Source organism: Bradysia coprophila, unplaced genomic scaffold (assembly GCF_014529535.1).
Source record: "Bradysia coprophila strain Holo2 unplaced genomic scaffold, BU_Bcop_v1 contig_94, whole genome shotgun sequence".
Lineage (NCBI taxonomy): Eukaryota > Metazoa > Arthropoda > Insecta > Diptera > Sciaridae > Bradysia > Bradysia coprophila.
The window spans coordinates 6,263,112-6,287,221 of record NW_023504022.1 but is presented as its reverse complement, the minus strand read 5'-3'; the positions used below and the strand labels follow the sequence as shown (position 1 = coordinate 6,287,221).

General features: G+C 34.1%; 1 protein-coding gene across 2 annotated transcripts in view; it reads left to right on the top strand.

The window, feature by feature from the left end:
- The first annotated feature begins 1,823 nt into the window (after positions 1–1,823).
- The window catches only part of LOC119085135 (protein dachsous), a 135,215-nt gene continuing 112,928 nt past the window's right edge, over positions 1,824–24,110 (top strand). For both annotated transcript variants that reach the window (XM_037195404.1, XM_037195403.1), the window contains exons 1-2: positions 1,824–2,641; positions 10,858–12,780. In XM_037195404.1, coding sequence (XP_037051299.1) covers positions 10,987–12,780 — 1,794 coding nt within the window. In that variant the 5' untranslated portion in view covers positions 1,824–2,641; positions 10,858–10,986. The remainder of the gene's footprint in view (positions 2,642–10,857; positions 12,781–24,110) is intronic.

Here is a 24,110-nt window from a genome sequence, read left to right as displayed (position 1 = left end):
CCTCAATGGCTCAAAACGCTCATAGCTCCGAAATTATTGGAAATACTGTGATCGAAAAAAGTAATTGACTCAGTAAATTCATTGATGATGTTCTTGTCGTCTGTGAAGGGCCAAGCGAAAAGGAGTAGATGACCATTCGATAGGATAAATTCTTTCTATATTTGTTAGAAGGTCTGTCCGACTTGTGTCGGTTATTTCGTAGAAAATTTATTAGTAAAAGTGAATGCCATCAAATCTTCTCAATATACTGATTATTAGACCTTACACAGTTCAGTACGAAAATAGTTATTTGTTTACCAAAGGGATACCAACAAGAGCGAAATTTGTGTCAATTCGCTCGAGTTGGAATTTTGTATTTCTCCCAAAGGTGAACACTTCATTTTTCATCGGTGAGTGGCATGAATAACCGCTTTTATCCACGAAAAATTTTTCAAAACCAAACCAAAAAGAAGAGAAAAAACTCTTGTTCACTCCATGGAATAAACAAAAGGTGAGAAAATTTGCTCACCTGAAATGTGATCAACGAGAGCATCAACAAAGCCCCATCTTCTTACCGCATTTCAGTGGAGAAAATATGCCGCACGAAAACCTATGTATGAAACAAGAATCGAATTTTATCGCCTTAGATGTAGATTATCAATCTGAGGCGAAGACGAGGTTGACAAGACATCGTTTGCGATAAATAGTTATTTACGTATCTGTTTTATATGGAGATTTTAGGCAATTTCATGACATTTTTATAGTTTGTTTCCGCTTCGATGCTCAGAGGTCAGACCAATAACCAATAACTGTTGACGATAAATTAATGGTCTTAGCAGAAACAGGCTGCTTATTGCTTATGATATCACGGTCTGAATTGAAATGCTCATTACTCAATTACTTATGTGCAGCCTTCAAACTATCGTTTCTGGTCAAAGATACTCCAAAGAAATTCAAAATTGTATCAAAAACAAAAAGAACATGAAATTGTGTAGGTTGGAACACGGTGCCCACCGAGTTGACTAGTCTAAATTAACAGTCCTTGTACACTGTACAGTATAGCATGTAATGTAATGGTAATGTACGATGGTGCTTAAAAGTTTGTTTTCATATACTTTAAGTGCAGAACACCTCGATTAGCCATGGATGGCGAGCAACACTAAAATCGGTTCATAAGTGGCATATTGAAATGTCATCCATTTAAAATGAAATGTTTATTTAGCACCGCACAGCATTATCAGCAAATTGAGCCCAAATTATAGTTTTTTTTTTGTGCGCACTATAAGTCGTCCTATTGACGGAACGGATAGAATAACGTATTACGAAGAGAATTGGAAAAATCTAACACATTTTTGCGCTGTATTATGCTCACATGTGTGTATATATCGGAGAATAAAGAGCTGAGATGTGTGCTATAAAATGCCTTGCTAAATTATACGGTAAGTCAACACATGAATAATACAATGTTGATGATGACCAATCCCAATGAAAAACTTGGAATTGCACACATCCACACGATCCACAATTCTCTTAGCTCAGAGACTATACGAGAAAAATGTATGCTTTTACATCGCGAACAGCCGTACCTTTTAAAGAACGAAAAGTATTAAAAGCAAAAGAAAACGATCGAAGCGATCGTATAAGAAATCTAAAAGCAAAAGTCTGGTTTTTTGATCTCTAATGGTAATAAGCTCTGTGTGCGTATATATGCAACACACATTGTGCAAGCACAATGTGAAGCTGCCGCTGTTGATGTCCTTGTCTTCAGCGTACACGAAAATATTATCTCTCTTGTACTCACAGTCGATATTATGTTTCGTCGATCTCTGAATACATTTACCTGAAGTGAACCAGTTGTGTGTACGCTAAGGTGAGAGAAAGAAGTACAAAAACCACCTAAATCGTCGCGCGTTTAACATTTTTTTTTAAATAAGAAAAAAGTATTTTACAATCGTAAAGACTGGAGTTTGACAGAGTTTTCCATCTAAATTGGATGAAGATAGTATTGACGATTAAAGAAACTAGAATTTTCCCGTCGAGTGTGTCTGTTTAATTAGAGTTTTCGGTTCGGAAAATGTTGTTCAGTTCAAAGAAAATGTGAAAAAAAACAAAAGAAACATAAAAAAAACGACAACAAAACCTTACCTAGCATATTACCCACGACAACACTTTCAACGAAAGGAATTTAAATTCAACATGGAAACCATTCTTCAACTTTTTATTGGATTAACAGTGCTTCGTGGTTGAAAATAATATTAATTTTGTGTTCGAAATAACGACGAAAATTGTCTTTGGTGAAATAGAAGTGAAAACATATTACAAGAATCGAATGAAAATCGAATTTTCCGAAATGTGTTTGTGTTAGTTATAGATAAATTAAGATTGGATGTATTTGTTGTGTCACTTTTTAAACATAAAGTAGGTAGAACACACACTTTTTACCTCTTCAGTGGCAACCGGTTCGGAAAATAATAAATTTTTTTTTCTTAAAAAGAGGAAAATTGTGACAGAAAATTTTCGTTGAATTGAACGAAAACGATATTTGGATTATTCGGATTAATACATTTTTACATCAAAAGGATTACAAACGAATATCAAGTTGGCATCTTATAACGAACAGAAGAAGAAGACGAATAAAAAAAAACCAACTAAAATATCTAAGGTAAAGTGTAATCTCCATTGGTCTGTTGTTTCTTTTGCTTCTTTCAAACAAACAAAACACACATTCCTTTACATCGAAAATAGACTTGGGTAAATTAACTAGGTATATATCTTCATGCATTTAAAGAAAATATATGAAATAAAAAACAGGTAACAGATCTATACCTTATAATGGTTCGTTTCTTATTATTGCGTTTAAGTCTTTCGTTTTGTATACACACATTCCTATTTCGGAGACTTGGCTCGTTCATTTTTTTTTATATCATTTCGATTTACTTATAACATTTTCTCTCCATTCTGGCCGAGTGTATTACACACAATTTTCACAAAAATGGCCAAAAAATATTAAGCAATCCGAACACATTAAATTAAACTTTTCGTTTGATTGCACTCTCATATTGTCTGCCTGATGTCTGTAAATGAAAATCCGTGAGACCATCCACACCACAGACGGTTTTTTAAAGCATGGTACATGAAGTGTTATATATATATACATGAAGTACACCTATCACGATATTTGAATACTTGTTTCATTAAAAGAATTAAGAAAAAAAAAATCTCTCCGTTTCTCAGTTGGTTTTTATTTTATAAAAATGATACAAAATGAGTCGGAGAGATGTTTGCCTCGGAAAGATTGGTCATTCGTTTATGATGATGAAGACCTCTTTGCAGTATAATTATCATATATGAAGTTGAAAGGGTTTTTCGATGTAAAATTTAATTTGCGTGTAATCCGTTCATATTATTCGTTCGTCAGTATTTCATTCTAACAGGTTAAACGCGTGATTAAATGTTATTTGCTCGATTGGCAGTGCTCCCCATTTACATTCAGTGTCTTTTGTCAAATTAAATTTTTATAAGATAAGGTGGAGATTTAAGTCGTATGGATTGATAGTGTTCCGGTCCTGTCCGATTTCAATTGGTATTCCAAATTGGCTTTGCATAGTTTAAAAAATCCTTAGAACTGCTGTTCCAACAATAAAATAAGACCGTGGCATATTATTGGGAACATTTCTTAACTGAAATTAGAAAAACCTGAAGAAATTTTAATAAGTTTAAATTGATTGAAATTTACCGACAAATATTTGCGGTAAATTTTGGTAAATTCAGTAAATTGTTTGGTAAATTTCGGCATGTTTCAGTAATTTCAGTAAATAAAATTTCGAATAATAGGTCCAAGACCCACAATATGCGTTTCGCTTCAAACGTATTCTACAGGTCTATTAAGTTTGTCAATTTTTTTTTTTAAATTTAAAGAATAGATTTATTGGGAGTTACGTGACGAATTGCAAGCAAATACCAAAACGTTTCCTAGCAAGTTGTAAAAGTAGCCATGCAGCATAACTTAAGCTGGAAATCTCTGGCTCCACAACCTACTATTGGTTTTGGCCTCCTCAGCAGGTCCCATTTTCTAGAAAACGTTTTCTAAAATTATCCATAAGAAGTTAAAGAAATTTTTGGAAATTGCAGAATTTTGCAGAAAAATTTCTAGAAAATTCTACAAAATTCTAAAATGTCTAAAATTTTGTAGATTTTTACAAATTTTGAATTTTGTAGAGTTTGAAAGTTTAAAAATATTTCTAACAATTTTAGAATTCTAAGAAAATCTATAAAGTAGACCCTGTCCTCCAGCATCCCCCTTCATTCGGAAAATTGTTTACTCTTAGTGCTTTTATATCCGACTCAATTGCGTCCTTCCATCTTGTTTTTAGTGAGCCGGCATTCTGGAAATGTGAACCAGGAACTGTTTTTGGAATTTTTTAATTTTCCAAAAAATGTTTTTGGAAAAGTTTCGCAAAATGTTTTCACAAAAATATTTCCCTGATACGTACCGTCCTATGTGCTACACGTGGTTTCTAAATAAAAGTGATAACGAATTTTCACAATTTTTAATTTTCAATTGTGAGACAAGACACAATTCACAAATAAGTTACTTTTGAGAGATTTTTGGAGAATGGACAGTAACTATTCCGAAGTGATTTATTTGTCATCGCAATATATTACCATTTCACAAACAACAAGCATATCATCAGTCTATTCTGTTGATCTTAGGGGTTTCAACAGATTGGTAGAAAATCTTTTACTTTATTTGTTTTGTCATACATTTTGCTAGATAATATATTTCTAACCAGAGCTTGTTGTGTGTTTTTGTTGCTGCTATCGATTGCAGATAGCGTAAGACGTTAATACGAAAACGTTTACTGAATAAAACAATTCATAGACTTTCTGCCTGCCTTATGGCTTAATAAGTGTGACCCGTAACTGTTCATGCTCCTTCAAGTTCGACAAACAGTTATTGTCAGCGGTTTATACTCAGCCTTCTGATTATTTAATAAATTTCCGATTCTTCCCATTAAAAATGGTAGCATCTTCCAAGACAAGTCAACTTTTAAGTTTAAACTTAAATCAAATATAATCAATAAGACTTATAGGCTGAAGGGCAATACTCATATGGTGATAACTAAATTATAAAATAGTATTATAGGAAACCTCGATTGGCCTGTAGCGGCCCTACACCTTCTTTCAGTGCCTCACCATTTGTGCACCATTTTATTGTGTAATAACTTCACTCTGGTAATGCCCGTCACTGTGAAGTTGGTAATTTTATGACGAAATGTAACACAATTATACAAAAATCTATTACATTTGCGCTCCAGTTTCCGAAGAGTATTTCCTAATACTAGAGTGAAAATAGAAGAAGCATCCAACTACAGCTTGAAACTACAGTTACTTTCTCGAACAATTTTTAGTCTTTTTATTGCTGGATGTATGTCTTCAAGCAAAAATGAACACTAGGTGAACAACAAATATTTGTTTATTTGTTTCACATCTACTACCGCACACGGTTTCTCATTTGGGGAGTGCACTTCCTTTACTCGGTCACTTCCTGTGTTTCTTCACACATATTGTTCCCCATATTGTTCCCCATCGTCTGTACGACGATAACGATTTTAATTAACAATTATCTTTCAAATTAATTGTCTCTCTATATTTTCGCTGGATAAACACGACAGTTACACTTGTTCGAAGAATGCGACCGTTTTTTTTCCTCTGTGTGCTTATGCACAAAAAAATGTTTGCAATTCTACGAATCCGCTGTGTGTGAAAACTGACAAATAGAGAAATTTTCTTTTTATATTTTCTTGGTGAAACTGTACAAATTTTTGCGCTAAATTGCTCAATTAAGTGATTTTAGCATGCCAGCCAGTTAGTGCACCTGATATGTAATTTTACAACAAATATGTGTGGAAGTTGGAAGCCCTACTAAATTCGCAATTGAACATTGTACAATGTGAACCGTGTAGTGTTCACAATTGTACTGCGTGATTTTTTCTTTAAACAATTTGGCCTTGTTTACAAGAAAACAAATCGTTTGACTATCATGCAATATTATGTAGTAATCGTGAGGACTTGCATGTGTAATTGTACATGCTTGAGAGCCAACACATTCAGTAGTCATAACAAAAAGTCTGCAATGGTTTTCTTTGATGCATTTTTGAATAAGTCATAGATGTCTCACGGTGTGCCTGAATCGAATACACTTTTTTCGATTACAAGAATTCACTTTTGTTCGAAGGGTAGTGTTCATCGGGTGATTCTCGAAATTATGAAGAAAATTCATGTTTTTTTAACCATTTTTCACACATTTTCAAGTATGAAATTGATAAAAGTAAAACTCCTTATTTATAGGATTTGTTGATTGAAAAATACGTTTGAAACCAAACATATGTTTAATCGAGATCGACGTTTAAGAATCTGCTAATCATCTGTTATCGTCATAAAGGACAAACAGAAGCTATGACCCTGGTCTTATTATAGCTAAACATCTGTTAAATCCAATACAGTACCAGATTTTCTGTCATAATTTAAGCAGAAGAAGTACCAGACTATATTGCAATGAAGATTGTTGATTCTGGTTAAAGTGTGGTCGACATTCGACAAGAAAATACTATGCCCCACCACTTGGGTGGGTTAGGACCTTTGAATTTTTTTTGAATATTTAAAAATTATATTGGATCGTGAAGGGACCGCAAACGCGCAAACTTTGATTTTTGTTCGATCCATTCGTTCTATTCGTCCCATACACATAAGAGTCTGAGTTTCTCTAATTGTAAGAAAAATTCGTGTGAATTTCACACTCATTAATGCTTACTGGAGTTATCGTCATCGAGAAAAAAAAACTTTCAGACAACGCACTTCCAGCATGAGTGGTACTCTAAATAGATCATTTGCATTATACGGTACTCGTCAACGTTAACCCCACTTAATTTTTCGTCAAGTAGTCTTTAACCTCAATCAATTGACGTTAACTGCGTTCAATTTATTGGTTTTTACATGAAAATCGATATTTTTCGACATGTCTGACAGTTGGGATCGTGTCTGACGTTTACAAGGTCATGAAAATGATCTATAGGGTACTGAAACTTGACTGAGTGCCACACACCTGTGAAACACTGTAAAAAAACCGTTTCATACAAAATTTTACTCTATTTGGCAGCTATCGACTATGATCACTTTTGCTTGAAGTGCGTTTTTAATCTAGTAGTTCCAATATTATCAATCTACGAACTTCATCTCAACAGTCTTATTCATCGTCGATCAAAACAAAAACTTTGAAAATCGGTGAAGAGTTACTCACCTTATCGTTGCAACAAGGCAGAACGATTCTCTAGAGTATGATTTCCCATCTCGTTGTTCTAATATTATCGATCTGCGAACGTAACTTCATGAATGTCATTCTTCATCATTCTTCGTAAGAAGCTCTTACCCCGGTCTTATATAGCAAAAATCTGCTAATTCCAATACAGTAAATGTCCGTACTAGACATGAATCAATCCACCTGTTGGGTGGGTCATATCCCTTGAATGTTTGTCTGAGCTTCTCAATAGTATTTTTATTGACAATGATTTATTGATTTATTTCAATGGAATGTAATTTTGTATAATATAAAAAGCCTCGGTAAAAAATGATGTATGTTTACGAGTCGTGTGAATTGCGGCCCTCGCTTCGCTCTGGACGCAAACTTCACACTCATTAATTTTGGTTCTGTTTATTCGGTTTTGTTTACAAGGCAAAATCAAATAACAAGACTCCAGATCGTTTTTACAAAGAGTAGAAAAGGCTTCTTTTGAGAACTACTACCAGATTGTTGAACCAATCCGTTGAGATTACTCCAGTTAACGTGTTCCAAGAGTAGAATCTATTCTTCTAAATTACTCACAAAAAGATATTTAGAAGAAGAACTACTAGAACGGTCTAATAATTCTCTCATTGAAGATTTAATTCTGGTTAGTTTCATTGAAAACCTTCGAACCGTTGTCTATACGCTAATGAAACTTAAACTCGTGTGATTTGCGGCCCTTAACACTCGTTAATTTTTGTTCTGTTTATTCGGTTTTGTTTACAAGGCAAAATCAAATGACGAAAAAAACTATTGAAATAGATACAAAAATGCTGTTAGCAACATCAGCTTGTTCGTTAGACCAACATAATCTATCTTAGAACCTAACATCAGGAATTCATTACATTCTCCACTAAACATTTTTTTTAAATCGGTTGAGAATTACTCCAGTTGTTGTGTTAACAAAGGCTTCTTTCGAGAACTTCTCCCAGATGGTTGAACCGATACCGCCCATTTTCGAACTTGACCTGAGTTCGCTCCATCCCTGGACGTTTTCACCACCTGGGTCTAAAACACACCTTTTTGATCCTTGGTACATACTATTCTCCCTGGAGTACCAAAACCGTCACATTCAATCACCAAATTTAGTACCGAAAGAGCAACATTCTCTGACACTTTTTTCGCTCTCTTTTCATCCCCGCTTATGTCATTTTCGATCCTAATTTTGTTATTTCCCAAATGTGTCATGTCATATATACTTCATCGAATAAAACAAAGTTTTTGAAAATCGGTTGAACTTTGCTCCAGTTATCGTGTTAACAAAGAGCAGAAAAGGCTTCTTTCGAACTTGACGAGGATTTCAATACTTCGTCGATTAAAAAAAAAGGTTTTTGAAAATCCGTTGTGATTTACTCAAGTAAACATGTTAACAAAGGGCACAAAATTTTAACATTTAACGTTTTTTCATCACATTTCCATACATTTTTAATAATAGTGAAAGTATTATGTATTTTCTTTTGTAAAACCCATGACTTACAGTCAAGGAAATAAGTTAATCAACAGCATTCAACCGAGCTTGTTTAATTTCTCCTCTGAGCTGAAGAGGAACACCTATTAACTGAGTTATAATTCCAGACGGAATTACAGTAAAAGATTTTGTGTCATTTTTTCAACAAAAGAAGTACCAGATTATATCACATTGTAATGGAGATTCTTGATTAGGGAATGTAACCGGGAAATTAAAAACCGGGAAAAACCGGTTAACCAGTTTACCATTTCCCGGGAATTTTTTTTTCATTTCAAAAATTGAATGATTTTTACATTTTTCCTTTGCAATAATACCTTGAATTGAATTATTCTTCTAGTTGCATTACAGCATTACATCTGATTTGAACTCGTTGTGAACATTTTCATCACATTTTCATCGTAAATTGCACCTCAAGATCAGACCTAGACTAAGAAAAAAGGATCAGTTTATTTAGCGTTGCTGAGCTGGACAATCATGCTGTAATTTCTATTGTAATTGAATTTTCACCACAGTCCAAACAAAAGAAAATGCAGCATAATTGTCGATCTGAGCAACGCAAAATGTGTCATTTGTACTTAGCCTTAAGTTTGCAACTCTGAAATTGATGTTCTTTAGAAAGTCTACAGAATTCGAAGTTTAGAAGATCGTGTTACTACATCTTTAAGAAACCAATTGAAGCAACGTCCGTCAAAAATTCATGAAAACAGTTCAATAAGGAGCTTACCTTTCATTTATTTCCTTTCTCAGCATCTCGCTCAGCATAGTAAAAAATTCAATCTTTACACTGTCCAACAGAAATTTTGAAACTAGCTCACACGATCGATTTCCGATATTTCTGTTGAAATATGTAGATATGAAATTCTTTATCATCCTGAAAAATGCAAATAAAGGAACGGTAAACTCATTTCTGAAGGGCTTCGCGAGCACAATAAGCCACTTAGTAGGGGTAGGATGAAAGCATTTGTCATCGGTGCAAGTTACAAACTCCCAACTCATCCAAAAAAATGTCTAAAGGAGTACAGAATGTACTATTCATTTCCCGGGAAATTTTCCGTGAATTTTTTTTCTCATTTACCGTTTTTCCCGTTTCCCGGTTTTTCAAAATCGACGGTAAATGCATTCCCTATTCTTGATTCTGGTTACAGTGGGGTAACGGTCGACATTCGCCAAGAAAATATTATCAAAAGAGTAAATTCGAAAACGAACGGATACCATCACACCCACCAGCCCCGAAATATTTTCGTCTCATCGACATTCAGATTCGAGAATTTCTTCCGATCGTAATTCCTTCAACCTAGTCAATATAAATCTCGAATTTTTGAACAAGAAAACAACATGTACTCGTAATATTCATGCCTTATACACATCGATTCGACATATATTATACACACACAGTGTGTCTACATGGTTTTCGTTTCCTAAAAAAAAAACCTTAAATTATACTTCTTTAGCGAGAAAATGCAATTCATTGCCTCAAATTTGAACTGAACCTCGAACTGAACATGAAATTTGTTATTTGCCGCATGTTTTTTTTTATTCTTTTGAGAGTTTTTTTTTAAATATATTTATACATTTATGGCTTATATATATATATGTACGCTGTACACCAGAGTGTAGACTCACTTATTTCGTTATTATGCTACGTTTTTTCGTTCTTTGTTGTTCGATTAAAATTAATAATTGTGTTACTTCATTATTTTTCAAATGCATTAGCTTTATTCTCATACATATTATAATACCTCGGCTATGTATACTGTTTATATAATATATATATACACACAGCACCAGCACCAACAGCAACACCAATCCAGCATTAATTTTTATATTTTATTTTTATAGACACAAAATTCGTAGAAAAACGTTGAAAATTATGAAATAAGTGTCCAGAAATGAGCTTACGATCTAAAAAGGGTTTTAAATTGCTTCAATTAAGGTGCTCAGTTCATTTTGTTTGTTTTAAAAAATCGTTTTTTTCTCTCCTCCGTTTTTATTTTCATTAGTTTTCAATTTGATTAACCACAACTGAATGACACGGTAAATTAATTGAATTTTTCTCACGTAATTTCAGCGATCGAAAAACTGAGGAAAAGTATATTCGTCAGGCGCATCTTGTGTGTGTGTGTGTACCCATCCACACATATTTAATACGAGCGGTGAGTTGCACAGCAACTATGGATTTGAATTTTTCTCATCGGTGATGATGAGCGTAAATGCTGCTACATTAAAAATGGCAGCACCCCAATCAAAGTTCATTATGCCACCGCTCATTTGGCTGTGGCTGTGGCTAATTGGCAGCGGAATAATTCCAATTTTGGCCGAACACACACGCGAATTGGAAATATCGGAAGGCGTTCCGGTCGGAACGCAAATTGGTTTCATCGGTGAACTGTTGCATGGCGTCGACAGTGGTCCACCGTATTTGATTGTGCCGGTGCCGGGCAGTGCAGTCGATACGGAATTAGCGATCGATCAGACAACGGGTGAAATAAGAACAAGAGTGTCATTGGATCGGGAGGCGAGAGCGTCGTATTCGTTTGTTGCGATTCCGTTCAGTGGCGATGAAAATGTGCGCGTTATTGTGCGTGTGTTGGATGAGAATGATAATGCGCCGACATTTCCGACGCCGGTGATGAATATTGAATTTCCCGAGAACACGCCTCGAGACGTTAAACGTACGTTGAATCCGGCTCGGGACTTAGACTTGGGTCGGTACAATACCCAACGGTATAACATTGTGTCGGGTAACATAAATAATGCGTTCCGTCTGTCGTCCCATCGCGAACGGGATGATGTGTTGTATTTAGACTTACAAATAAATGGATTTCTCGACAGAGAGACCACTCAAGAGTATAGTTTAGTGATAGAAGCTTTGGATGGCGGTAGTCCACCGTTGCGTGGAAAAATGACTGTAAATATCACAATACAGGACGTCAATGACAATCAGCCAATTTTCAATCAAAGCAGATATTTTGCTACTATTCCCGAAAACGCAACGATCGGTACGAGTGTTCTGCAAGTATTCGCTACTGATACCGATGCCGACGACAACGGCTTGGTTTCATACTCGATAAATCGGCGACAAAGTGATAAAGATCAAATGTTTCGCATCGATTCTAAGACCGGGTCGATTTCGGTGAATAAACCACTGGACTTTGAGACAAAAGAACTCCACGAATTGGTCGTTGTTGCCAAAGACAACGGTGAACAACCATTGGAAACGACAGCTTTTGTATCGATTCGAGTGACTGACGTTAACGACAATCAGCCGACAATAAATGTAATTTTCCTCAGTGACGATGCAACGCCGAAAATTTCTGAATCTGCCCAGCCGGGAGAATTTGTTGCTCGAATATCGGTGAACGATCCCGATTCGAAAACGGAGTATTCCAATGTGAATGTGTCATTAAGTGGTGGCGACGGGCATTTCGGCTTAACGACACGCGATAACATCATTTATTTGGTAATTGTTTCGTTGCCACTCGATCGCGAAGTTCAGCCAAATTACACATTGAGTGTGGTCGCTACCGATCAAGGTAATCCGCCGTTGCATGCATCGAAAACGATTTATTTAAAAGTGATTGACATCAACGACAATGCACCCGAATTCGAAAAAGACATTTACCATGCCCATGTGATGGAAATAGCCGATCCGGGTACATCTGTCATACAAGTGGTAGCTATTGATCGCGACGAAGGCAATAATTCGGCCGTAGTTTATTCGCTGGTCGATACACCCGATACACATTCGCAGTGGTTTCAAATCGATCAGCACACCGGTCTAGTGACAACTCGCGCGCATATCGATTGTGAAACGGAACCGGTGCCGCAATTAACTGTGATAGCTAAGGATAGTGGTTTTCCAACATTGTCATCGTCGGCAACAATATTTGTCACCATCTATGATGTGAATGACAATCAACCACTGTTCGACCAGAGTTTCTACAACGTTTCGGTGCAGGAAAATGAGGCGAAGGGAAGGTGCATTCTAAAGGTGAGTCATTGGACAATATTTACTTAACATAACTTTTGGATTTAAGTTTATGAGGATTAGGATTCAGGATCGGTATGCTACAAATTTCATTCACCTTTTAGAAATGACAAACTCATCGCTATGCATTCGATAAATCTCTTACTTCTGTTGTTCAAATTATTGCTCAGATTTCTTTAAACATTTCGAAATACCAATTCGATTTTTCTGCACACAAAATATTTCATTTATCCAAGGAAAATCATGATAATTGTAATGCAGGTTGAAATTCGATTCTAGTACTTCAAAATGCCTAGTGTTTGATAGCCAATCTTGTACTTCAATTTTTTAAACATTTATTTTGCTATAAATAGTTTGCTATACACCGTTGATCATTGATTGTAAATCATTGCTGTCGATAACAGATGCCTATCCGTTTCTGATAAGATCGTTCAGGAAAGTTGTTGTCTGAAGTTGAGTCAATATAAATGTTTGAACAATCAAACAAGTAAAAATCACAATTTGATCGTCGAATTATACAAATCGTCGTGATCCATAATTAAAGGAAATTGTTCACAAAAGCCACTAAAATGGAATCATATTTTAATTATCATTCAAAATCATTAAAATGCCAGCAAGTTTTTCGGCGATTATTTAGAATCTTTATTTGTCTATAGTCAATATTAACAATACATTTATATACAAAATGTGGTTTTTGTACCTATATCTCGGTATACATATACGAAATGCGTTTCATCTGATATTACGTTGAGAGGGCAATAACATCAGCGGAGAGTTAATCAAAATAATTTATGCAAAACACCGGCCACGAATTGTATTTATTTACTCTTTTTTTTGTACCTCTTTGCTTTTAAATACAACAACACAACATGGCCTATAGTTTCTACGTTTGTATTTTTAGAGAAGATTTTGTTGTCATCTGTGTGTCTCTATATAGACGCTTTACCTTTCTATATATCCATTTTATTATGAAGAGCAAATATTTAGACTGAAATTATTCATATTTTTACCGAAGTAACATTTTCATATTATTAAAATGTTATTAAATAGAAGTGTGAGACCGAAATTCTCTGTTGACCAAACGATGGAAGAAGAAATTATTCATTTTTGTTATTTAAATAAGAAGGAAAAAAAAATTATTTCATTGTTTGAACGTATTATTACTTTTTAATTGGAAAAATTGTCTTCAGGCAGCATTTTAGTGATCGCAGATGATGTAACTAATGATGGTAGCGAGTTCTAGATTTTTGTGTTCTGACTGTTTTGTAAACTCAGAACATATATGAGTAATATCCGATCTAAAACTGAACTGTAATTTTACATATAAAATACAGAAGGCAACAAACAAAAGAATTTTCTTTATGATGGGGCGACCGTGAGTTAACTGATTTTTTATTCTAAGTTTAGGAAAAAAATCAAAAGTTAGTTGTTTGGATTGAATACAGCTAACTGGATCATTCAGTTAAATGTAGTACTGGATTTAGTATTTTGCTTGATCTATAGAGTGTTATGATGAAAAAGAAAGAAATATTTTGACAAGTACCCCAAAGCAACTTATGATAAACTGGTCATCGGTCCTCTCGTTCTCAACGTAACATGTTGAAAGAAAAACCAATATTTTGACAAGTACCCCAAGGCGAGTTATAATTCACTAGTCTTCGGTTTTCTCGCTCTGATCATAACAGTCTATACTTCTATCACTCCAACATTCACTTATGTGAAGTACTAGATTTAACCTTTCGTTACATATTTCGTTGCATATACTTCGAACACTCCGATTCACTTATGTGACGAACTTTACTTCATTTACACTTGGAGTGCTTCTAAGACAACGTAAAGCCTTAAATTCACCCAAATCTGGTACTTCGAAGCCAATGTTCATTAAATACACGGTAATAATATTTGTTGGGAGGCATGATCGAGTCATAAAGAAGTTTCTACGGTTATTTTGTTATTTTTAAGGCCATCGTTTAACACAATCTTTCCCGTTTATGTTTCGTTTTCATTTTATGTAAATTTTGTTCAAAAATAATTATCAGCTCAAGCGTTTCGTATTGTGTCAATTAATTTGTCTCTTACTATTTTACTCAGGAAGGTTAAAGATAATACGGCCTATCGAGTTTATTGATTGGATCTGAAAAGTTTCGGCTGATTGAAATAAAATCTTTTACTTCATTTTGTTTTAACATTTATTTTCCAATGACAAAGCAAATTAAGCAATTGATCAGAGTTCATTTAACCTGTTACATACGGCAAGCATATGATCAGTATTATTATTGGGTCTATTACTTCCATAGATCAAAAAGCATTTTTAATCGATTGATTTCAAATCTTGTACTTCAATTCTACATATTACCCAGAGCTTGTCATTATTTTTGTCGTCGTCATCGATAACAGATGAATAGTCGTATGTGACAGGTTAACGACATTTCCGTTTATTAGCTTCAGTTTCAAGTTTTGTTTTTATTATAAAAAAGTACATGATCTTGATACAGCGCATTTCCAACATATCGAAATCTTTGTGCAAACGATTTTGTCGTATAGCACCAACCCTCTTTTTCAAATTTTTCCGAATTATCTACGGTTATCGGTTATATATAATGATTCAGCTTCTTCGACCACTTCATAGTTTGCCACTGAAGGTATACTTAAATCTGAATTCGCTGTGCAACAACTCAAAATTGAAGAAAAAATCATTGCAAGTTTTATGTTCGTCTTAAACGAAACTGAATGACTATCAATCGTGAGGCTTTTTATCGTATCCAAATGCGAAATATTGCGTCTGAAATTCTCTATTTTCAAAGTAGCGTACTCACGAACAGAAGAGAACTAATATTTACTTGGAATGTTCACTGAATTTCACTGGAAAAAAATCCGTGTCTGAACACCAGTTCACCAAACAATAACCATTGTTCGCAAAAATGTTCTTTCTGCGTTCTTTTCGTTATCAATGGTTTGAATTTGTATAGATTATTTATAGATAAATTGGCGATACTAGGTCAGTAAAAAATATGAAGGTCAATGACATTCACCTATGGAAATGTCGCGTTATGGCTTATCGTGTAAAACACATCAGATGTTAAGTTCTAGTGCATGCTATTACTTTCGCTTGAGATACACTCAAAAGTGAAAAATACTTTGGATACGTTTGATTACCCCACAGACTAAATGGCTTATTACATTACCAGAGACAACCGAATTAGTTTGAAATCACACCAAGTAAAATCCAGTACAAACCTCGGGATAAAAACAAACATTTATGTTTTTGTCTTCGGCTTCGCCTTCTACCAAGAAACTTCACACGACTTGTGTGATCGAGAGATTTTTGTTAAAGGTTCTCTTTTGCAAGAGTTATTGTAAATGCTTACTAAAGAGCATATATAGAGCTAATGTCTTACTGCCGACCTGAATAGTTCGATGATTTTGATAGAAATATTTCCAATAATTATTGCCGTCATATAAATTCCGCAATTCAGTGCCAATTTCAGCAAACACTCTCAGTCAATCCTCATATTTTCTCATCACTTTTTTCAATCAACTTTTGATAACATTTTATTGACTCTGTGTCCATCATGTCATGGAGAGCAGCAGTACGGTTCCATAAAACCCAGACCAACGTAAATTTCACAATTCAGGTGGATCGAAGCACGACAATATTCGCTAATGAGGAAAAGATCGTAACCGTCGATTTCTAAATAAAAACACGAGACATAATTTGCCTGTAAACGAAGAAAAGTTTATTTTTGTGTGTAAATAAATGCGAGCATGTATATTGCCACTAATTAAGCTTAGTTTTGTGCCTACAGATTTTCAAGCAATTCGAAGGAGAGAAGAGGAAAAAAAAATTGACGATATGCACAAAGGTTCTTTTTTTGTTACTGGAGGTGATTTAATGATTGAGCCCAATGGCTGTCGAACTTGTCTGTTACACAAATTTAAACTTTATGTGTCTGTTGAAACAACAACAAAAGTTTTTTTTCAGTTATTTTTTTCGCTGCTTTATAATATTCATTTGTTCGTCTCAATCAACGAAACAAAAATGCTTTCGTCTACAATTTCTTTATATTGAAGCAATTATTTTCGAATTTGTGAGTTGAGTTGTTTTATTCGAACTTTTTTTTTTATTCTCGAGTTACTCGTCTCTTGAATAATCTCAATAAAAAAAAACCTTTTTTTCCTTATGGTTGGTGTGTATTTGTTAACATTTTAAAATTACCCAGGCATTATATGGAGATTAATATAGACATATGTTCGGTTCATATACTACCTTACATCCCAAAAAACGAATTCGAATTAAAAAACCATATTCGGTTAGATTATACATATGCAGAAGTCTTTATTAAATAAAAAGAACACTGAGCGAGAGGCTCAGTTATAAAACTATTTAATTTGAATTTGATGTTACGTTTTGATTGTACTTTTTACAGAAATATAAAATGATTTGTTCAATATGTTTATACGCGTTGTGTGTGTTGAACAAAAATGCTAATGGATGAGGATTGACTCTGGTCAAATATTAAACAGGAAAAAATTACCGAAAAAAATGGCAAAAAAAAATTATTTTCCATCCAAAGTTTATTGATTTGTTTTCTTTTATTCGGCTGAATTGAGTGAGCCACACCAATTGAATGCTAAGATGAATATTTGTATCCGAAAATCAATTACACATCAATTAAGACCATCAAGACATTATTTTATAAATGAATTTCAGTTTCTGTTGGTAAATTGATGTTTTAAGAGTCAAAAATAATTTAAATTTTAAGAAAGTAAATAAATGTAGGAACCGACTTTTTATTCGTCTTAAAATAAATGGCTGAATTCACTGATGTAGGTCTTTGGTTAGAACTCAGAAGCTGAATCTTCTAAAAACTTAAATAATTACCGAGGACATAAAAACGTACCGAGGACGTCAAGGCTTCGGAATATGTATTCTTAATTCTTTAAAAAGTTTTAAAATCTGCAAACCTTCCTAAAAGTTCATAAAAGTTCTTTAAATCTTCCTTAAAATTCTTTAAAATCGTTATAAACTTCAAAAATTCTTTAAAATTATTAAAAATTTATGTTAAAACGTACGACTTATGTTTGGAATATTTATTCTTGAATTGTTTAACAAATCCCCAAAAATTCTTAAATTTGAGAATTTCTAAGAACTCTTGGAATTTTAAGAACTTAGTGCCTTAAATTCTTAAAAACTCCTAAATATTCCTAAAAATGTTAACAAAAATTCTGCCCTTGAGAACGTCAACGTACCGAAAATGTTGATATTTAAGAGGCCACATTTAGCAGACTTGGAAGAAAGACTTAAAGGTCTCGTTAAAGGTTTAGAGTTTTCAAGAAAGAAAAACCAAAAGAATGAAAATTGCCAATTAATTTAAAATCAACGTGAAGGAAACATTTTTGTATAATTAATACAGTGAAAAGTGAAATTCGACATGTTTTCTGATTTAAGAGTTGTTGTGGTTTACAATAGATTCCACAAGAATTTCGTTGAACAAATGAAAATCTAGAGTTTTAATTTTGGTTAGATACGCTCTGTTGCGGCTCGGCGCGACCTTTGTTAGCTGTTTGAGATCTTGTCACCATGAACTTGTCAGCATCGCCGAAAGAAATGAAACAACTTTGACTCGTTTTATATTTCAGCAAAGGCTTTAATCTGTCATCAAGCATATTAACAGTTAATTACTATTCAAACTATTACTTCATTTAATCGAAGATTTTCAGAGATCGATTTCAGAAATCTTTTACTTCATTTGTTTTCAACATGCTTTTTGCTATATAAAACCCCATTAGTCATAGCTTGTCGTTTATTTTTGCTGTCGTTGTCGATAACAGATGACAACCGTTTGTAACAGGTCAATTTACTTCTTTCAATTAAATATAGCTTAGACAATTGAGAAACATAATTTTTCAGATCAAATCTTAGTTTGCTGTTCGAATCGGAATAACAAACGTTGGTTGAAATCGTGCTTTGGAATTTCCTAACCTAGATTCGACTATAGATTCTTTAATGTTATAAGTCTAAATCGTTATCGTTATCGTCGCCAGTCTACATGAACATTTATCTCGGCAGACTGGCACTACTGACGAACGAGTCTGTAAATTTAGCGTCTACCATGAGCAACGGACAAACTTTGAATGTAAAATATTCCAAATACGTAAATATATTCAGTCACAAATTCCTTGGCACGTTGAACACACTCAAATTATAATTGAAAATTACACTGATGATCAGATGGCTTACGATTGCTCTAATATTCAATAAATGTTCTGTTCTAATTGGACTTTCGTTCGCACTGCTATATTGAATCAGAATGTAAATACCGAGGTAAATACTAGGAACAATCTTCCTATCTGTTCTATAAATCAATTCTATGAAACGGTTGGCTTTACGATCTCAGTTCCAATGGGAGATCGTTCAGTTGAAATTTGCGCGCCAACAAGCTCTCGCAACGAGAACGAAATACTAAAATAAAAATTTAGATTTTCATTTGCTAAACAAATTTTGCCGGAACAATAAAAACGTTCAATAACAACGTTCATCGAAAGAGTTCATGAAGACTGAGAACGGGATATTGATCAAAAAGGTAAAGGACACGCTGCTGTTACGACGTTTTCTTAAAGTATCGCTTAATGGTAGATACGAAATCTTGTACTTCTTTTGTTCTTACCGTACATTTCACTATGAGTAGAATAACACTAGACTGAATTCATCGTTTACTTCTGTCGCTGTGGTCGATAATAATCAGAAACAACAATTGTCGATAAAACAGATGACTAGCACTCTACTCTTTCGTCTGATACAGCTTTCGATTCAATCTTTTGACAATTGTAACGATACGCAAATTTTTTACCGTAAATCTTAAATTTTCGTGCTGGCATTACTAACCCATGCCGCATTATATGTATGAAATAACTGCGCTATTCTAATAGTTTTGATCTAGAATTGAGTAACCTGTTTATCGATGTCTTTCCTTTTCAACCTAAAAACCTTGTACTTGTTAAGAATTGAATTTTTTTTTTTCGTCACTTGAATTCCTGGGTCTTATATTCAATGCATACTTTCATATAGTTTGTAAGTCAAAGGTGTAACTATAGGTATATTAATAAAATAATCTTTTCATTTCTTTCTTCGCTGAAACGTACTATGAAATAATATAAATACCAACTCATCGTAGAGCGAACAATCATAACACAATTTCAAAATCTTTTCGAACAACACACAGAACACATGCTCGTTTCTTTCTATTCCATACAATAATAACATATCATCATCCTCTTCCTCAATGGTATTTCTTGCCAGTTACAAGGAAATAACATACCAAATTTCTTCAGTGTGCGCGCACACAGGTTGTAAATAAAAAAAAGAAGAAAATAATAAGAGAACCGAACCTTAACACATATGCACACACAAAACCGAAAACATGTTTTGTACAGCTATTTCTTTTGCTCAATTTGTGTTTTAAACATTTTTCTTTAATTTTTTTTTTCTTCTTCTTTCTTTTTCAATATTTTATTTAACAAGGCAAAAATCTTTTTCGGTCCATCCGTCGGCACTTAACTGACTGTAGCTGTGGAGTTTGCGGTTGTGCAACGGGGTCCATGCATTCAGCTTTCAATGTTATGACCATTTTTATGTTTTGCCAGCAAGAAAACGAGAAAAATCGCTTTCAAAGTATTAAGTCTCGGTGTAGAATTTTATATGGCTATATACGATCTGTATAACATTATATATACGTATAAAATGCGCTGCAGTGCCATGCCATCATCATTCTCAATGCAATATATTTTACTACTTTAAATTCCTAACACCACCATGTCCACACTAACTGGGAAATCGTATACAATTCTAGTTTTGTAAATTGTTTCAAATGAATTCAGGTTTTTGGTATCTGAAATTACTTTTGGTGTTCCTTTTCCATTTCTTTTAAGGGGGTAATTTATAATATTTTCGAGTTTTGTTTAAAAAAAAAAATTGTGTGTGCAATGATCCATGCCAATGTTTGAGTTAAAATGGGTTAACTGGATGTATAGGTTGGGCTTTTTTCTTCTCTGGTCTTTCTGGAGAAAAATTAAGAATTTTTTCTTCTTCTTCTTCCCATCAATTTATTTATTAATTCTCTAATCCCAACATTGAGTTGATTATGTGTGGACAACGATATATAACTCATGTTTTTATTCATTAATCTGTCATTTGTAATTTAATTGGAAATGGTCGGAGATGTGTGCTGGTTGAACTTCGGGTTTTAGTTACCATTCACTTGAAATCGGCTTGACCTTTAATTGGCAATGTGAGCAATCTATAGTTTACATGATTGCGGGTCGAAAATCTTTCTTTTCATCTAATGTCATTAATTTTTTCGGCTTTAACACGTAATGGTCTTTTACATGCTACATGCGTCGAAAACCGTACTTTTCATGTTTGAAGCACGTCTTTCAACGCCCTCAGCATGTAAAATCCATTACATAACTCGGGATAAAAGTAAAAAGTCTCGTTTTCGTGTGTTTAGTGACCTCGGCTTCGCCTCGGATCAACAAAATTCACACGAAAACTCCACTTTTCATCATCATGTAAAATACTATTATCACATACGCGCGGTGTTCGGATGTCAAAATTACTTAACTAGAAGTTTAATTCAAAAAATACACTTCAGGTTCATGTTGTTGTCTCGTTTTCGCTTATGTGATAAAATAGAGTAAACGCTTGTCACTATCAGTCTCGGCAAGCCTCGACTTCTTCGTGGCAAGTGTGTAATATATATTACACGATACCTGCATCGAAAACTGTACTTTTCATCATGTTTGAAAAGCACGTCCTCTTCATCTACAATCCATTGCATAACTCGGGATAAAACCTAAAAGTCACGTTTTTGTGTGTTAATTTGTCCTCGGCTTCGCCTCGGATCACAAAAAATCACACGAAAAAATTTGCATTTTCAACATTTTACTCCATGTGTTTTTACATTACTGTCGACAATTATGTTCTTTTCGTTACTTCGTTGGATTGATAGTAGTTAATATGAATAGTGGATAGTGGATGCATACGCCAAACGCGTGAAATGTACTCGGACTAGCCAAATTGACAATTTATAAGTAGGGATGGGAGGCGTTCAAAATTATTGATAATATCAATCGAAAGAAATTATCGATAATCGATTAATCATATCGTTATCGATAATTTAATAATTATCGATAATTATCAAAATATCGAAATTCGATAATTATCAAAATATCGATATTTTGATATTTATCTGAAAATTCATGATAATATACCGATGTATAGGAATATATCGATAACTATCGGATTTTCGGACCGAAATATCGATATATCGAATTATCGATATCTTGATAATTATCAAAATATCAATAATTATCGATTATCGATATTTTTTTGATAATGTTCGATAAAAAAAGTCGATAATTATCGATTATCGATAATTGATAATTATCGATAATCATTTTCATTATCGCCCATGCCTATTTATAAGCAAGTATGTTTACTACACCTCTCTGGACGGGCTCATTGGGGACATACTAGCCATCCATAAAAATGATTCCGGTTAGATTCCCTTGTCAGACAATTTCACGTGGCATTTTTCTAGCGTCCTGAAGTTCATTCAAGCTTCATACTTTGAATAGTTGCAATTTGTTTGGCGGTTGCAACGATGTACACACCGAATAACTCGTATGATATAACCAAATGTCGATTAATACGAGATATTAATTAAGGATCTAAGTGTCCTCAGAGAGTATTGACATACTTCGAGGCGTGGTTCAGAAGTCACGTTGGTGATTCAGAATTCCAGACTGCAATAGTTATTGGCCGTAAATGGCTGTTAGTAACGAACAAATCGAATCAAAAGAATGATTACATGGGCAACTGGCAACATTGTCTCGTTCGTTTGATTTGTTTTTTATCGCTCCTATTAAGAGCACGTGCGTGTGACGTGTAGATAGCAAAAAATGCCAATAGGGCTTTCAATGGAGACCAATTGGAATAAAGCCATCTGTTACCAGTACTACCTGCATACACTGAGACGTATTATTTTAGAGCTGTCGTGTGCTTGCGAAATCTAAATAACAGATTCCGCTGCAGACGGTAATGACGAACCTACTGACCACAAGCATGATGGAAAATTGTTCTACCGTTTCTACGCTTGTTTGCCCCCGGAGCTATTGTAAAACGTTTGATATACATTTCAGTAATAAATTGATCCATTTCGTGTCTGCTGGTGAACAATAGCAGACGGATAATTATCGTGACTTTTTCGTTTAAATATATTTTTGCTCACATCGATTCAGCTGTCGCACGTTTCCGAATCTATTTTCTTTCAAATTCTTTCGACAAACATGAATTATACGTACCGACATGAGTAGGATGCTTCACTAGTCAAAGCCAATATTTTGCAGAGTAAACACGATGTTACGCTAACGTGTAGCAGGAATTGCAGTATGGACTAACTCCGCTGCTAGATAAAAAAAAGCTTTAATTCTCGTTTTAATTTATCTACGATTTTTTCTTCGCTAGCTCTTACAATGTATGGTGCAGCATAGTGCCACTAGTTCATTGTTTTGTTGTATCGCTTTTAAGCAAATTGTATATAAAATTGTTACATTTCAAAAAGTAAAAGATACATATTTGCAACCAGCACACCTTGTATGGCATAAACAAGTTTCATTGAATGCATAAATAACGAAATACACATGTTCTTTGTATAAATATACGAGAAAGAACTCAGTTGGGTATATAGTACCTTAAATTGAACATTTTATTTGTGAAATTATATGGCTGTGTTCTGTATTCCACCCGAAATTGTTGCTATTGCCCAATATTATAATGATGTTTCTTGCCGGGCGAAAGTGGAAGGAACATAAAAATAATTTTAAAGTTAAGAATGGAAAAAAAAGAAAAACCAAATTTCTGCTACACAAACTGAAAAAAAAAATGGTTCCGACATATTCGCTTGTTTGATTCGGTTTGGGACAATGTGAATGACCTCTTCAATATACTAGAATTAACCTCTTTTACATGCCATTTCGTCCATTTGAATTGGTAACAAAGGTTCGAGACGAGCCTATAATTTTCCATCCAATCCAAGGAGATTCTTCTTCTGACAGTATTTTCTGACGCTAATTACAACTAGACTAAAAATCGTTCTAGATACTGATACATTATGCAAGCTTCAGCGCAAGCAGTTTTCGAAACGCTGGTGCCAGTGCGGTTCGGTGTTTCAATTCTCCGAGAAAATTATGTTTTAATGAAAATTTCTCGCTCATTTTGAGTTCGAACGTGAAAAATAGTTGAATTGTTGTCCCCGTATCATGATCAAGCAGTT